The sequence below is a fragment of the Hemicordylus capensis genome, chromosome 10 (assembly GCF_027244095.1).
Source record: "Hemicordylus capensis ecotype Gifberg chromosome 10, rHemCap1.1.pri, whole genome shotgun sequence".
Taxonomy (NCBI): Eukaryota; Metazoa; Chordata; class Lepidosauria; order Squamata; family Cordylidae; genus Hemicordylus; species Hemicordylus capensis.
The window spans coordinates 12,315,959-12,332,158 of NC_069666.1; the positions used below are offsets into that span (position 1 = coordinate 12,315,959).

At 42.8% G+C, this 16,200-nt stretch overlaps 2 protein-coding genes and 1 long non-coding RNA gene across 13 annotated transcripts in view; 2 read left to right on the forward strand and 1 right to left on the reverse strand.

Annotated features, from left to right (window-relative positions):
• Nucleotides 1-12,247, forward strand: part of SHC4 (SHC adaptor protein 4) — a 58,316-nt gene extending 46,069 nt beyond the window's left edge. For 5 of the 6 annotated variants that reach the window (XM_053273076.1, XM_053273074.1, XM_053273075.1 and 2 more), the window contains 6 exons: nt 268-394; nt 3,182-3,359; nt 4,983-5,043; nt 5,891-6,070; nt 8,111-8,364; nt 9,664-12,247. In XM_053273076.1, coding sequence (XP_053129051.1) covers nt 268-394; nt 3,182-3,359; nt 4,983-5,043; nt 5,891-6,070; nt 8,111-8,364; nt 9,664-9,813 — 950 coding nt within the window. In that variant the 3' untranslated portion in view covers nt 9,814-12,247. The remainder of the gene's footprint in view (nt 1-267; nt 395-3,181; nt 3,360-4,982; nt 5,044-5,890; nt 6,071-8,110; nt 8,365-9,663) is intronic. The other variant, XM_053273077.1, reaches the window with a different exon arrangement.
• Nucleotides 12,248-12,462: 215 nt separating this feature from the next.
• Nucleotides 12,463-16,118, reverse strand: LOC128335056 (uncharacterized). The gene is made up of 2 exons (XR_008311496.1): nt 16,030-16,118; nt 12,463-13,602 (listed from the first exon to the last, which is right to left on the reverse strand). It is a non-coding gene; the product is annotated as an uncharacterized LOC128335056 (long non-coding RNA).
• CEP152 (centrosomal protein 152) overlaps nt 13,059-16,200 on the forward strand; it is a 43,563-nt gene continuing 40,421 nt past the window's right edge. For 3 of the 6 annotated variants that reach the window (XM_053272810.1, XM_053272818.1, XM_053272815.1), the window contains exons 1-3: nt 13,059-13,175; nt 13,455-13,656; nt 14,499-14,606. In XM_053272810.1, coding sequence (XP_053128785.1) covers nt 14,520-14,606 — 87 coding nt within the window. In that variant the 5' untranslated portion in view covers nt 13,059-13,175; nt 13,455-13,656; nt 14,499-14,519. Of the gene's footprint in view, nt 13,657-14,498; nt 14,607-16,200 lie in introns of all 6 variants that reach the window. The other 3 variants (XM_053272813.1, XM_053272812.1, XM_053272811.1) reach the window with 3 other exon arrangements.

Below are 16,200 nucleotides of genomic sequence, written 5' to 3' on the forward strand. Positions count from 1 at the left end.
GTCTAATATATGAGATCCGTTCATTTGAACTTTGGAATATGCTCCCTCCTGAGATAAGAGATTTAACATCCTTGGTGACCTTGAAAAAAACCTTGAAAACACACCTTTTTGGGTAGGCTTTTAGCTGAGTTTTTAATCGTTTTAATGGTTTTAACTGTTTTGTTTGTTTCATTGTTAAGCACTTTGAGCTTTAATAAGGGACAGCATGCAAATGTCATAAATAATTTTTTTTTTTGTTTTCAACCAAAAAAATCCCATTATTTTCAGCATGCCATATATTGGAATGTCCCAGCGGAGTAGCCCAGGACGTCATAAATACCATCGGGCAAGCTTTTGAGCTCCGGTTCAAACAGTACTTGAAGAATCCCTCTGCTTTGATTGCTTCCAATGAAAGGTCAGCATGGTGTTTTAAAATATTTGTGAACAATCCTTTCTTGCTATTAGTATGCTATTTTTAACATCTGTTCTCAATATCCCTCTTTTCATCTCAGCCATCGTCCCATGTATTCTTCTCAAAGAGCATTATGGGGCTGTAGCTCAGTGGTGAAGCCCATGAACCCTATTCAGTTATACGAGTGTATAGATGTCTGTACACTCGTACATTATTATTATCCTATCCAGCTCCTAGGGATGGGCCCGGACCGGTCCGGACCTGGGTGGTTCAGTCCGGGGGTGGGGGGTTGCTTTAAGAGCGGCAGGAGGGTTTACTTACCCCTCCCGCCACTTTCCCGCTCTGGCGCCGTAATGTAATGAGTAATTGGGGCGGCAGCAGGATACCTCCATGCCACCCCTTCCCCGATCTTGCTCTACAAAAACTCCCAGTAATCCTTTGCACGCGCGCATGTACTGACATTACGGCGCCAGAGCGGGAAAGCGGTGGGAGGGGTAAGTAAACCCTCCCGCCGCTCTTAAAGCGACCCCCCACCCCAGTGCCGGACCGCAGTGTGGCGGTTCCGTGCACACCCCTACCAGCTCCCGCCTTCCACACGATTTCTCTTCCCTCCTCCTACCTTGCTTTTTGAATTCACACAGCCATGGATTGAGAGCAGCGTGGCTCTCGTACCCTAGCTGAGAGTTCCTCTGGCCCTGTAAAGGGTCTTCTTCTTTATGTTCTTATAAATCTAGGACAGACAAAAGGAAGTAATTTTTCACACTGCACATAATTAATCTATGGAACTCTCTGCCACAGGATGTGGCGATGGCCACTAGCTTGGATGGCTTTAAAAGGGGCTTGGACAAATTAATGGAGAATGGGTCTATCAATGGCTACTAGTCTGGTAGCTATCGGCCACCTCCAGCTTCAGAGACAAGATGCCTCTCAATACCAGTTGCAGGGTGCTTGCATAAGGCTTTAGGTTCAATTCTTAGCATGACCGATAAGCTGACTCAAAACAAGGCGGCTTCATATGTTGATTGCTGAATCTCATTGCTGTGTTCATGGAAATGAACAGATGGAAGATGTCTTACATATATTGCTGTATAAGTGCATTGCCGACTCTCAGCAACTATGAATCACATAATTAAATTCTTGAGTAATACCCCATAACCAGACTACTTGATCAGTATCTCTTTCCTGTTCCTGGCCTTTAATCAAATTATCTTCTTGTTATAAACGAAAAAGCAAGATTCAAGAGAGCTTTTATTTGATGTTTGTAGAAGAACTACGGCGAAGAGTGGAAAAATCCTGGGTTTTTGCAGATTTAGTGGCTGCAGGTGAAATCCATTCACATTATGCTGCAGTTTAAGTTGCAGCAAACTACCGCACGTAGTGGGAGGAAGCCTACTTTCAAGGTGTAATCTGAGCCAAGACTCAATAAGACCTGTAACTAGTTTTCAGAGAATACTAAATTAATGTTAAGGAGAATACCTCTGAGCATGTGCAGGGTATATTTATGCTAACGCCGAGCAATCAAGGTTAATATGATATATTCAGGAATAAGAGCCAGAGCTTCCAAGACAGATGAGATAGCCCCCCCTCTTTCTTTTTGGGGACGAATCACTGTCTGCTATATTGATTGTTAACTTCAGATTCCAGTCTGGAATTTGCTGATGGACAAGCAGCTCTCTCACGGCTGGCAGAACATCTAATAGGCACCAAACCGCATTTGCTTTTAGCTCTGTATTTTATTTCTGTGGTTCTCTGATCACTATCCAAATGGCACATGAGCCTTTAATTTTCTTTTTCAGATTATCCCATGTGGATTTATGCATCAAGAATAGGAAGTCAAAGGAAATAGGTCCCATGCCTTTGCCTCTGAATGCTCTGGTGAACTAACATGGGCTTTCTCTTATTAGAGAAAAGTATTTGAGACCATGGCTCATATAGTCCCAGGAGTGGCTTTTAGAAAGGACAGGGAGGTCCAGTTATTAGAGTACATGAATTTATTCTTCAAGAGCACCCTATATCTATGGTTAACTCTCTGGTTCACACAAGGGCAAGCAAAGCCTACAGCTGTGTTGTGCCAGTGGCCAATACACCTGAACTAGAACAGCACAGCTTAGGGTTCTTCCAAACTGCAAAAAGCTGCTACCTGAAGAGTTTGTCTGCAAGTTTGATGTGAGAGCTTACTCAACCTCTAGGCTGGTGTATTCTTTCCCAGTGCAAGCTGATGGGCTGGTCATGCGGCCAGCAGAGACCTCACACAATTTTGAAGTGCCATCTGCTGACTATTCACAGGCAATCCTTGATGAAAATTAAAGCACTTTTAAAGTAGTCCTCAAGATGTGATTTCCATCATGGCCTGCCAGTGGCCAGCAGGTGGCGCTGCAAAATTGCATGAGGTCTTTGCTGGCCATGCAACCAGCACATGACGAAAGGAGACACAAGCCTGGAGGAGCATTTGGAGGCTGAGTAAACTTTCACTTCCAACTTGTGGGCAAGCTCTTCAGGTCGTGCAGGTTTTTGCGTTCTGGAAGGACCCATTATCGTGATTCTGTGCACTCACAGCAACAAAGAAGAAACGCTTTAATGTTATGATTCAGTTATTATTTCCCCCAAAATTTGCTGTGGATCACAGCATGCCAACTACTGGACTCTGCACAAGCATATAGCTTATGCCACTGGCTTCATATTCCATGCCAAAGAGCTGCATTCCATCTAAACTGACGGAACAAGGATATCTCATCCCTTATGGTATTTGCGAAAGGAATGCATTTAATAGGTTGGTTAATTTTTGTGCAGAGAGGTGGTGAACCTTGGTGGATCCACGTGGAATATTCGGGACAAAGAGGATCACGAATATTATAATGAAATCCCAGGGAAAGAGCCTCCTTCAGGTGGACTATCGGATACCAGACTGAAGGTGCCCACAGAACAAAGAAAGAATGGTCCTGAGCACTCTGAACAGCAATACTGTCCGGTGAGTGTGTTTATCCACGAGATCACTTTACCCTGTTCCTTGCATCAAACCTCAGTGCTGGTAGCTTCTGACTGTCATAGTCCTGGCCTCAAGCAACAATCAGGACTCAGCTCCCAGTACCAACACCAGAGGCCAAGGCATGGGACCCAGGCCCCACTGGCAAGCATGAACCAGGGAGTAAGAAGCCCCAGAAACTGAACACAGACCTCCAGAAAAAGGCGCTCTGTGCAGAGAGACCAGAGTTTCAAGTCTGGGACCTGAGAACAGCAACTAAAGGGATGCCTGGTCTGTTGTACCCGCAAAGATACAAACTCCAGATTTGAATGGGAGACTACATGTTTGAGCACTGTAAGATATTCGCTTTAGGGGGTGGAGCCACTCTGGGAAGAGCAGAAGGTTCCAAGTTCCCTCCTGGCATCTGCAAGATAGGGCTGAAAGAGATTCCTGCCTGCAGTCTTGGAGAAGCTGCTGCCAGTCTGTGAAGACAATACTGAGCTAGATGGACCAATGGTCTGACTCGGTATGTGGCAGCTTCCTGTGTTCCGATGTTTGGTACTGATTTGGCCAATCCTGTGACCTATTCCTGCCTGCCTATCAAAGTGACCAATGTTAGGACTCTTTATTTCCAGCTGAGCTCGAAAATGTCTGTCTCCTGAGCATGTTTAGCTCCTGAAGGCTTCCTGTCCAAGGTCTCTGTTGTACCCCATGCTCCCCAAGAGATCTATGTAATCTCAGTGCTCAGCTGGTTTATTGATCTGAAGTCGTGAAGGGCTGCACAACTTTGGCCCTGCTGCAGACATTGGACTACAACTCCCATCATCCCTGATGGCCACTGTAGCTGAAAGCAAAACAGATTATGCAGAATAAGCAAAGGTGTACAGACTGTACTTTATTGATGCACAATTCTGGTTGCTGAATTGGGGATGGGATTGCAGCTCAGTGGTAGAGCATCTGCTTAGCATGCAGAAGTTTCCAGGTTCAATCCCTGCATCTCCAGGCAGAGTTGGGAAAGGCTCCTGCTTGCAACCTTGGAGAAGCCACTGCCAGTCAGTGTAGACAGTACTGAGCTGGATGGACCAATGGACTGACTCAACAGAAAGCAGCTATGCTTTTCCTGTGTTACTAATTTTGTCTTATTGTGATGCACACTCTTAATTTTTGCCCTGAGGATCAGTTGCTCTGTTCTCACAACCTTAAACAGGGTTGGAGGAGTGCCCAGCCAGGGTGCAAGAGCCGTGTGTGCTCCTGGTCATGTGTCTGTAAAGATTGGGGTAGGAGGAGGGAATGTGATTGTGTGGGAGCTGGGTAGGATGGACACAGGCCACCCATTCTGTCCCCAGCATTTTATCGGGGGTGGATTAAAAGTCGTTCAGCCCAGCTCACAGCTCCTGCATGGTCACTCTCCCCTCCCCTCCTCTCGCTGGATCTTTGCAAACACACGGCTGCTGATCAGGAGGGAACACTACTGTCCTGGGTTCTCCCCCGGCCCTGATCCGGGTCATGAGAACAGCCCTAGAGACTGGTAATTTGTTGGGTAAATCTGTTCAGTGGGGTTGTGTTTTTTTTTTTTTTGAAGGACATGTTTGATCCAAGTAAGCTTCTAATGATTTGTTTGGGTTTCAGCCTGGGAGCCCCAAATCCATGAACATTTATGAAAACTGCCCAGAGGACTACAAGGCAACAGGTAGGTGTTCTGTGTGTCCCTAAGAGCTAATGTACACCGTTGCTGAGAGAGCCTGTAGTCCAACCTTCCTCTCGGGGCCAGTCGAAGGGTTTTTGGTCCCCCAAGTGAAGCCTGGCTTTGGTGCCCCTCTCACGTGCCTGCCCCCTGGGCAAGCAGAAGACGTGAAAGAGGCCTGTCCTCCCCACTACACACCCACTCACTGACCCCACTGCCTCCTGCCTTCTTGCTCGCTCACCTGCCTGCTGTGTCCACTGCCTGGGCCTTTGCTAGGCCTTGAAGTGACACAACATATCCTGACACTGCTAACTGAACACAAGAGGTCTCTTTCTAAAGTGGTTGTTCTCTTTATTGAGCAGGGGGGGGGAGCAACTGGCCCTCTCCATCCCCAGCTCAGCATCCCTCCAGTGGCGGTTGGTGTCTGTCTTATGCTTTTTTTTTGGTTTTTTAAATTTTAAAGATTGCGAGCCCTTTGGGGGCAGGGATTTACTTATTTAAAAGGTATTTATTTCTATATAAACCGCTTTGGGAACTCTTGTTGAAAAGCGGCATAAGGCAGGTTATACATTTGGAAATAAATAACTAAAGATACTAGGGAGGACTGGAGTCCTCTTCCCCTTTCTATCTCAGTTCTGACTCCTGGATTTTAGTGGGAGAAATCAAGTCAATACTTAGCTTGAAAGTGCTTCCTTATTACTGGTAGAATAGCCAGCATGCGAGAGATTGTATCTTTTTGGAAAATATTAGGTAGTTTGCACACTTCCTCCCTTTTCTCCTGGTGGGATTTATTTGGAAAAGTAAGTATTTTACATTTGACTGTAAAACGTCTGTCTGTTGCCATTATCTGCAGATAACAGCATTGAACACATGCAGACCACAAAGAAAGATGCTCACATGCTGAAAAATGCAAGCAAAGAGGATCTGTTTGATGATCCTCGATACATCAATACCCAGAATTTGCAAACCACACTTTATACAACCAGAAGCTTCACATCAGTACAGACCTGCGGAAGCCCATTACATCATTCAAGTAGGTTCATATTCCTACAATATCCCAGAACTTTGAAATAAATAGAAAGGCCTGTAAAATAATGAGGGGTTTTGAAACTGTGGCTGCTACTACTACTACTAGGAATATTTGTACATTGCCTTTCAACAAATGTGCTCTGAGCACATTTACATAGAAAACTAAATAATAATCAAGATGCTTCCCTGTCGCAAAAGGGCTGACAATCTAAAAATAAACATAAGGTAATCTGATTTAATCCAAAAATAAACATAATCCCTCCGCTGGAGGGATGCTGTGCTGGGGCAGGATAGGGATAGTTGCTCCCCCCACTACTAAATATAAATATAAGAAGGCTTCAGCACAATATTGCAGTTCCTGCACATCCCTGGTTTTTAGTGCAACAATGCAATATTCTTGCGCTAGCACAGCTTTGTTGCACAAGTGCTTCATTAGGATGTCAGCCAATAAAAGTAGTGCATGATGTGTGCTCACCTGCTTCCTTGAGTAGTGAGAATTTTGTGCTTTGTATATTGAGCAGCTGGGGAAGTGGGTTTGGTATTGTGCGCCAGAGTCGCCATGTGTCTTGCGGCTGGTCCTCTTATACAGTTAAAAGTCTCTGATCAATGTCCTGAACTCATTGCAAATGTGTCAGTATTTCAAGCCATAAAGGCCTGGGTCACATATCAAATGTTTTTCACATTCTGGGATGACACATCCTGAATGTTTTGCTAGTCAGTTCTTATTGGCAGGAATGTCCCTTCTTGTTCCTAAGTTTCTCTTGGTTAGCAAGCAAATGTCCTTCACATACGATAAACATGCCAGCTCAAAACTGATGTGTCTGTTCTTTCTCAGCCTAATTACAGACGCCTCCGTCTTCAGGAGGTAAGGAGGGGTGCGCAGGTGGGGTGGGAGACTGGAAGAGGTGTGAAGATATAGAAGGAGGAGAACTGGGGTGCTAGTGTGTGTGTGTGATACAATCAATCTATATTGTATGCCAAGTTAGCAGTCCCCTGCTAACTTGGCAAAGAGGCACCTTTTAACGTGGTGATTCTCTTTATTTAGCGGGGGGGAGCAACTGGCTCTATCCACCCCCAGCACAGTACCCCTCCAGTGACTGTTGCTGGTGTCTATCTTATGTATCTTTTTAGATTGTGAGCCCTTTAGAGACAGGGATCCATCTTATTTGTTTATTATTTCTCTGTAAACCGCCCTGAGCCATTTTTTGAAGGGCAGTTTATTATTATTATTATTATTATTATTATTATTATTATTATTATTTTACATTTTATATCCCGCTCTTTCTCCAAGGAGCCCAGAAACATACTTTGAGTTTCTCTTTCACAACAACCCTGTGAAGTAGGTTAGGCTGAGAGAGAAGTGACTGGCCCAGAGTCACCCAGCTAGTTTCATGGATGAATGGGGATTTGAACTCGGGTCTCCCCAGTCCTAGTCCAGCACTCTAACCACTACACCATGCTGGCTCTATAAAATTGAATTATATATATATATATATATATATATATATATATATATATATATATATATATAATAAGTATAGAAATTGAATAATAAATAAATAATATGTCGTGCCTGCTCAAGGCACTTGTTTTCAGGATAAGCATACTAAAAGTATGTGCTTATAAAGAGGTACAAGGAATCAAGCACAACTACAAACAAAGGTATACATTCTTGGGGAAATGCAAGCAATAAAACACGATAGCACAGCAGCACAAACCAATCCCTTTTGGCAGTTCTTTCCCAGAGTCACATGGCTTCGCTCAAAGGCCAAGATTCCCTTGACCAAGGAATCTCTTGCATCACGAGCAGGCCTAATAGCCATCTTAGGTCTGGGCCTGTCAGTTCCAGATACAGATTTATGCTGGGCCAGTAGGCACATGAAACTGACGGAGGGAAATCTGGGTGGGTGGGGTGGGAGGACGACAGAAAAAGCTGCTCGGCGTGCTTTGCATGCACACCAAGGAGTAGGGGAAGAAGCAGCACAGGGAAGGCTAGGGCTTTCCCTGTAATGAAGCTCTATATGTCTTCTTTCTCTTATTTCAGAATCATTGGAAAGCATTGAGCAGAACCTTGCCAGCAACATGGCAGGTCTTGGAGGCGTTACAGGCATAAAGCAGCAGTTGTGGAATGAAGAATGCTACCATGGAAAGTTAACCAGGAAAGCAGCAGAAAGCCTCTTAGTGAATGATGGGGATTTCCTGGTGCGGGAAAGTGCAACATCGCCCGGCCAATATGTTCTGAGCGGATTGCAGAGCGGACAAGCCAAACATCTGTTGTTGGTGGATCCTGAAGGCAAGGTAGGAAGAAAATCTGCGACTGAAAGCAAATCACAACTTTGGGAAGGAAAGGAATATTCCCATAAAGTGAGACTTCCAAACCTTCCAAATTTTGGAGGTGCAAGGCCGTGTGTGTGAACGCTCAATGCACAACACACCACTATTGGAGTAGACTACTAGATGTGAAAGAGGACTATGCCAGGGCAAGGGAGATGTGTGTGGAGAAGCTGTCCCTGATGCCATTGATTTATGGAAGTCGAAAAGCTTGGGTTGTGAGAGATGGTGTTCTGAGACCTGGCCTGTGCAAAGAGATATAGGGTGGGTTCACATATAACTCAGAACCTGAGATTCCTCCAGCCCAAGTTACGAAGGGAACTGGAAGTTCGCGCTAGGGATGTGCATGAACCACTTCCACGCCTCCTTAGGGAATGCCGAACAAGCTCCCATTTTGTTTTATATCTAGTCTGGTAAAACACACATCTTCTGTAGGACTCTACTTGCTATTAAGCAGAACCTAGTGACATATGATATCCCCTGCTAACTGGGCAAAGAGACACCTTTTACCGTGGTGATTCTCTTTATTTAGCAGGGGGAGAGTAACTGGCCCTGTCCAGCACAGTACCTCCAGTGACTGTTGCTGGTGTCTATCTTGTGTTTTTTTAAGAATGTGAGCCCTTTGGGGACAGGGATCCATCTTATTTATTTATTATTTCTCTGTGTAAACTACTATGTAAGCCATTTTTGGAAGGGTGGTATAGAAATTGAACAAACCAGTCAATAACACCTGTCTGACTGTGTAAAATAATAATAATAATAATATAGATATCATATCATTCAAAGGCAGGTTCCCAGGTTTCTATGCCATTTGCTTCAAAGCCATTGGTCCTGATTGCCAAGGGGGCTGGTTCACCTGGAATTAACCAGAGGTTCAGGAAGAGTGTGGGTTCAGACACAGTGCGAACCTCAGGGCGAACAGCACTTGGTTTGGCAAGCTAACTTCAAATCTTGTTTACACATCTTGGTTTGAGGCCCTGAATGAACCTCAGATTCCTGCCTTGGCATGGGTTCAGACAGTCGTGGTCAAATTAGTTACCAACATTGGAAGTTTGGCCGGCGTTATGTCTGAATCTGCCCATAGGAAGAGTTACCTGATATCTTTTGTTCACTTCAGAGCTTGACTGATAAGAAAAAAAACTTCTGTCCTCAAACTGAATCACTGTCATTTTTGTGGAAGAATCTGCTTGGCTGGAGTAGGCTGCAACATAACAGCACTTTTCCAACTGATAATTTTTAATTCATGCTTTTTGCTGGCTTTTCTAGGTGAGAACGAAAGATCACGTATTTGACAGCGTGGGTCATCTTATTCGCTACCACATGGAAAATAAATTGCCAATCATTTCCTCTGGAAGTGAATTAAACTTGAACCAGCCAGTGAGGAGAAGGACTGGGCACCTCCAATACAACAACTAATTCTGTTGGTCCACATCATTCTCAAGACAATTTGTTTTCTAACAGAAGCTCTGAAACTTGTTTGATTTGAAGCCAACTCTGTAAAACAAAAGATCGCACCTCTAGATGCTGTTACAGAAGACTTCTTTTTGCGTGTGTGTACATATGCCAGTGTGTTCATCTACTGACATCTATACAGTCCCATTCACATAGCTACATGGTTATAATTCAGCAAAATGAAACCGTAGAGAGCAAGAGAAGGGGAAGAGATCATGCACCTGAATCACAAGGGTTCATGGAATTGGTAACAAATGTAAAAGCACAAACAAACCTTCATAAGCAAAAGCAAAGTTAACTTGAAGAAACTGCTAGGATGTTAGTATGCGCCTTGGGAAATACACAGTATTTATGCTGGACTCTTTTTTGGTCAAATAAATTGGTGAGGGTCTAAAAAAAATGATTTCCAAAATATAACCCCCAAATCAAATGGAACTGGGGGAAAAAAGTTACTTCCACTGTGATGTTGTTAATACTTTGATGGCTGCACTCCAAAACTCATTTTCTCATTAACAATTCTCATCAATGTTGATGAAGTGTATTATGGAGTATGTATGCTTAGGGAAAAGGCCAGTGTTTGAAGAAAAAAAAAATCCATGTACAACTCAGAAAATGCCTGCCAGATCCATTAGCTTTTAATTATAGCTAAACTCTTTTTTCAGATTACAGGTTGTTCATTATGATTGTGCAACATTTGCTAAATTAAATATATGAATCAAGCATAATTTTAAAGAGTAGTTGACAAAGATTTAGAGTTGCCACCTTTTAAAACTTTTGATTTTAATTAAAAAAAAACCACCTATGTACAACAAACTTAGAAGAAAAAAGAGTGAAAAGACAGACATAACAAATTTGTTTTAAAAGTATAACAAGAATTCTAATATTAACGTTCTAGTATAAAACTGAAGTACATGAGAAAGGAAAACGGCCCTAGGAAAGGAACAAAGCTGAACTGCTTTCATAGAGAAAGTTACCCCCTCTTTGCAACAACCAACAATGACGTGTGCATTTTTAAAATTGTTTCAGATTGTTGTCTGTGCCTTTATAGCAGCATGACATAGATTAGGTGAAGCTTTAACTTAGTAGGGCTCTCCCATGATTGGCATTAGGGTAGGAGAGACCTCCTACTCTATTTTGGAAACCTCCTACTCTAATTTGGTCATTGCAAGAAAGCATTCTACAAGCAAAGTGGGAGGAAGGGGAAATAATAAAGTTGGGTATAGAGGTGGGAGGCATAGGGGATGCTTTCCCTCCACCCTCATGCTGGAGCTGCTGGGTACAAGTTCTGGTACCCAGAATTTGTTGTACCCAGGTCATAGCTATAATTTCCCTCTCCTCCTACCTTGCTTATAGAATTCGTATGATGGCCAGTCAGGTGAGTGCATGGCTCTCAAATTAAGGTGGTAGGCTCAGGGGTGTGATTGAGCAAAAGGGTTCAAAGAACATGGCCCCCCAGCTCCACCCTCAAATCTTCTTCATTATCTCCCTCTCTCTGAGGAAGGGGTGAACATGGGCCCCCTCTCCCCTAGCTACGCCCCTGGGTAGGCTACTTCTACCCCAATGCTGATTGTGAGAACAGCCTAGTATGTTGGGTAAAGTATCATCTGTACAATGTACATATGTCAAGTTGCTATTTGAGAGGTATAGGAGCTGGGCCAGCCATAAAGATGGCAAGCCAAATCATAATTATTTTTCAGACTCTCAGATATGTTACTAATATTGCCAATGAGCATTGGAGATATCTTTTATTTATCTGAATTCTTCCATATGTTTACAACATAAAAGGAGCAGAAGGAAAGCCAAATATACAGTATTTTGACTATTTTAAGCAAACTCTCTTCCCTTCTCCACAACCTTGTATATTTTTCTTGCCTCCTTCTTGTGTCATCCTTTCAGATCCATTACCTTTCATTTGCTCTTAAATAGTTAAGAAAATAAGTGTTTTATAAACTTTGATGCTGCCTTGTCTCTCTACTTGTCAGTCTGAAATATTATGTAAATTAATGTATCCTAGAATGATTCTGTATCTATAATGTATGTATAAAGGAGAGACAGTAGTGCATTTGGAGTCCTGAAAATAATGCTGTAATCTCAAGCACACTCACTAGGGAGTAGGTCTTGTTGAACTGGATGGAACTTACTTCTGAGTAAATATATTTGGGACAGCACTGTACATGGAACTGGGTGGGGAGGGGAGAGTTTTCTCAGGGTATCTTCCTTTTTATATATTAGCACAATACCCCTGAAATCATATTTTACAAGATGTGAATAAACTGGCAGAGCAATCGCTGTGATTCTCTCCTAAGATTCCCAACACTAAATATTTGAAAATTATAAATACAGAATGAATTTAGCATTTAAAATTGTGAACTTTAAAAATAAACTTTGTGCAAATGTGTGTTGGGTGATTGATTTCTGTTCCATTTTAAGACATTGTTTGTTGTGTTGGGGATAAAAACTTGCCACATGCGGTTTTTATAAGAATCATTTTTAATTAAAATTTCTAATTAAACATTTGAAATATTTTAAATTCTAAAAGTTTTAAATTTTAAAACATTTTAAAAATAGTAATAATCTGACTGCTGCCCAGTCAACCAGGAACACGTTTTGCAGTTGATCAAGACATTTTTTTTAATGTAGTCTTACTGAATAGTTGACTGAACGCTGCAGTTAAGCATGAATACATTTTCGGTATCAAATCAAATTATGCACCAACGAAGGCTGGTTTTAAAGAGATCTTACTCCAGACAGAAGGAATTCAGCAGAAAGGAGACAATTCCTCCTCTCTTGCAAAATGCACTTGCTCTGACGTGCGGGAATAATGGCAAATAACAGTTCTAACTCTTATGCGACACTCAGTTTTCTTTGCAAATAACAAGTACCATCTGAGAGGTGATCCTGCCACCCACTTCTATTCAACCGAGAGATCGTTAAAACTCCCTTTTACCGCACCTAAGACAAGTATCCAACACCTAGCTGTTTGCCCGCCCCCTGCCCCTCTGATTGGCTATCGGCTCCAACCAATCGCGGAGAAGATCCCCCTTCCCGCCGCGGCCCGCGCCAACTTTCAAGTAGGGAAGAGCGCGCGGCGCAACCGAACTTGTGAAGGAGGACGCGTAAAGGCCCGCCTCCTAGCCGACCGCTCCCCGCCTCTCATTCTTTCAAGTTTACGTCCGTAAAGAAGAGCTCCGTGTTGATTGGTTGGTTGCTTTTTCACTCATTGGAAGGCGTTGCAGAGAGAAAGGGGGCTAGGTTGTCACGCGGAAGGAAAAAGGGGTCCTTTTTTGTTTTTGAGGGATGTGGATCGTCGCGGGTGAGGTGGAAAGGTGAGGTGGCTTGGTGGGGTCGGAATCTGCGTGCCGTCGGGTGGGTCGTCGTGTCGGTCTCTTCGGTTCAGCAGGTGGCTGGGCTGGGAAACGGTTTGGGTCGTTGGGAGTGGTGATGGTTGGGCGTCTCCATGGAAACGGGAGGCTTCGGGCCTAATCCTCGCAAGCGCTCGTCGTGCTGCTCCCGTTGGAGAGCCTCCCCCCACTCCCGTTTTCGTTGTCTTCTGGCTACTAAACTCGGGGGAAATGGGTTTTGAAAGTCGCCCTGTCTTTGTTCAGAGCGTTCCTCACTATGGACTAGCGCCACTCGCCCTTCTAAACAGTTCCAGAAGCGTTGCCATTCTTCACTGCAGCAGAGAAGGCGGCTTCAGTCTAACCTGTTGTTGCCAGCTTCATGTACTCCATTGTGATCCAAGCAGACTCATTGCTAAATTGGTGCAGATAAGAACAACAAAACAAACTTTTCAGCCTCTACAAACAGGTAAAATCTAAAACAAAGCAGCTGGCAATACAGCTTAATTTTAATTTGAAAGAGGAGATAACACCTCTTGCCGGTTATAGTGTGTTGACTGCCTGACCTTCCCGCCTCATGAGGGAAGTTGATAAAGTTCATAAAGCTGAACTTTATTGTTGGTTTTTAAAGGTTTTTTTCCTTTTCTCTGTGTAGTTTCAAGTTTATTTTGTTGTTTGCATTGCTTGCAATGCATTGCAAATTTGTATTTGCAGTTATCAGAGAAAAGATACACAAGGTAGACACCAGCAGTGGCTGGAATAAAGCCAGCACAGTCTTGTGCTCCCCCTTTCTAAATTTAAGAGAATCACCATTTTAAAGGCTGCCTCTTTGCCCAGTTATCAGAGACCTTTGTATTTCATCTTAGACTGTGAGCCCTTTGGAGACAGGGAACCATCTTCTCTTCATTATTCTTTCTCTCTGCAAACCACTCTGAGAACAAGTTTTGAAAAGTGGTATATAAATCATAGCACTATAACATAAAGTACTATTTGAGTTTCACAGAAACCATGCAAGGTAGAAAGCTCAGAGGACAAAAGCAAAATATGAAATTTTGTTACTGAAGCTTGAGTTTCTGTTTGAAAGAACAGTAGGCAGAGAACCTGTTCAGTGGTCATTGCAGTGTGTCTTTTTGAAAGTTCTCTGAAAACCAGTATTGAAGAATTTCCAGTAATAGGGGAATCGATATATATATATTTAAAAAATTGCAAGTTACTTGAAATGTAATGGAAGTTCTTGATTATCTGTAGACTTTGTATGTCTGATGAAATGTTTTCTTTAGCAAAACTTTATTTATCCTTTCCCCCCGGTAGAACAAGAAACAGTTTTGAACCATGTCGCTTGACTTTGACAGTGCAGCATTACAGATGCAACATGAAGACGATGAATATGACCAGGAAGATTATGCTAGAGAGCAAGAGGTAAACATTAAAAATGGTCCAATTTTCAAAGTTTTAGCTTTTCTCTTGCACTGTGGTAGGTGATTTGTTCAGCATTAGGGGCCACACTGGAAGTAAATCTTGTGCTTGAAAGTTTATGACCAAAATGTGGCTGGTCTGTTGTCTGCATAGCTGTCATATCTGGCTCCAACTTGTAGGCCTTGTGGATCATAGGAAGCTGCTATATACCGAGTCAGACCATTGGTCTATCTAGCTCAGTACTGTCTTCACAGACTGGCAGCAGCTTCTCCAAGGTTGCAGGCAGGAGTGTCTCTCAACCCCATCTTGGATATGTCAGGGGAGGGTACTTGGAACCTTCTGCATGCAGAATTATAGAATTGTCTTCTAAAATAATATACTTGGTAGTGAGGCATGTTGGGTAGAAATTCTTGAACTGAAGTCTTAAATCAAATCTTTGGATATGCTAACAAGGTTTTGTTTTTTACATGCTAGAGGTGAATGTTTCCATTTGTTCTTGACAGGATCTTTTAAAGATACAGTTGCTGCTTTTGCATGCTTTTAATAGGATTTTAGTTCTCTTTATCCATGGGCATTCATGCAGCATCCTACTAGACAAATCTGGGATCTAAAGAACTACTTTAGGCTCAAGCAAGAACTTGCTGTGCTCCAGTGGAAGCTCTTCCAGTGGAATTCTTGTTTTGTTGAACAGTTTTTCTGACCCTTTCAAAAGCTAGTTGCTTTGTATCATCGGTGGCTACTTTTGAGAAAAGCAATTCTAAAAATTGCTTAGGCTTAAGAACTGGTTACATAGTTGTTTGGATCATGGTCATGCTGTTTATAGGCTTCACAGCACAGGCCTGAACACATGGTACTTCTGGCTTTCAATTGCTTTATGTCATGAAAGTTGCAGATGGACATCTTGAAATGCAGGCTTCAAGTTCATGGTTGCCCGCACGTGCTTGAGCCACTTTAGTTGAATTGGGAGAGAGACTGGAAGTAATATGGGAACTGGCCTGTAACAGTCCTGATCTTACCTAACCTTCTTGCTTAATTTACTCTGATTTCCCCCACTCTGTCTCAAATTCAGCTGAACTGTCAATATCTAGTGAGTAATAAGCTCCTTGTGTGCTGTTGGTAATATTTATTGCTTATCAAAAAGGTAGTTGTGCTAAAATGCTAAGGAAATTATTGTCTTGGTGAGGCTTATGGAACCGTTCTCACTTCCATGGTTAGTGTCCACTTAACTGAATTTGCCATTCAGATATTTTAGGCATACCACCTCAAGTTCTCATGCTATTCATCTAACTCTCTTAACTTAATTCATGCAATAGTTCTGCCTTATCGTCATGTCTTTAGAAAACTGTTAATACTCCCTGAACTTTATAAATTGTTTCCAAATACTGACCCAGGTAACTCTATACTGTTGTCTTTCATAACTACCTACCATAAAATCTCATCTTGGAGAAGTTACTCTTCACTTCTTTCAGGAATCTTCCACAGCTGTCATTTGATGAATCTCTCACACAGTTGTCTTGGGGAAAGAGATACCTAGTGACATCATAATCTGCTTGAATTTACTCCTGAGTTTCTCATGATGTCACCCAAAACTCCTTAT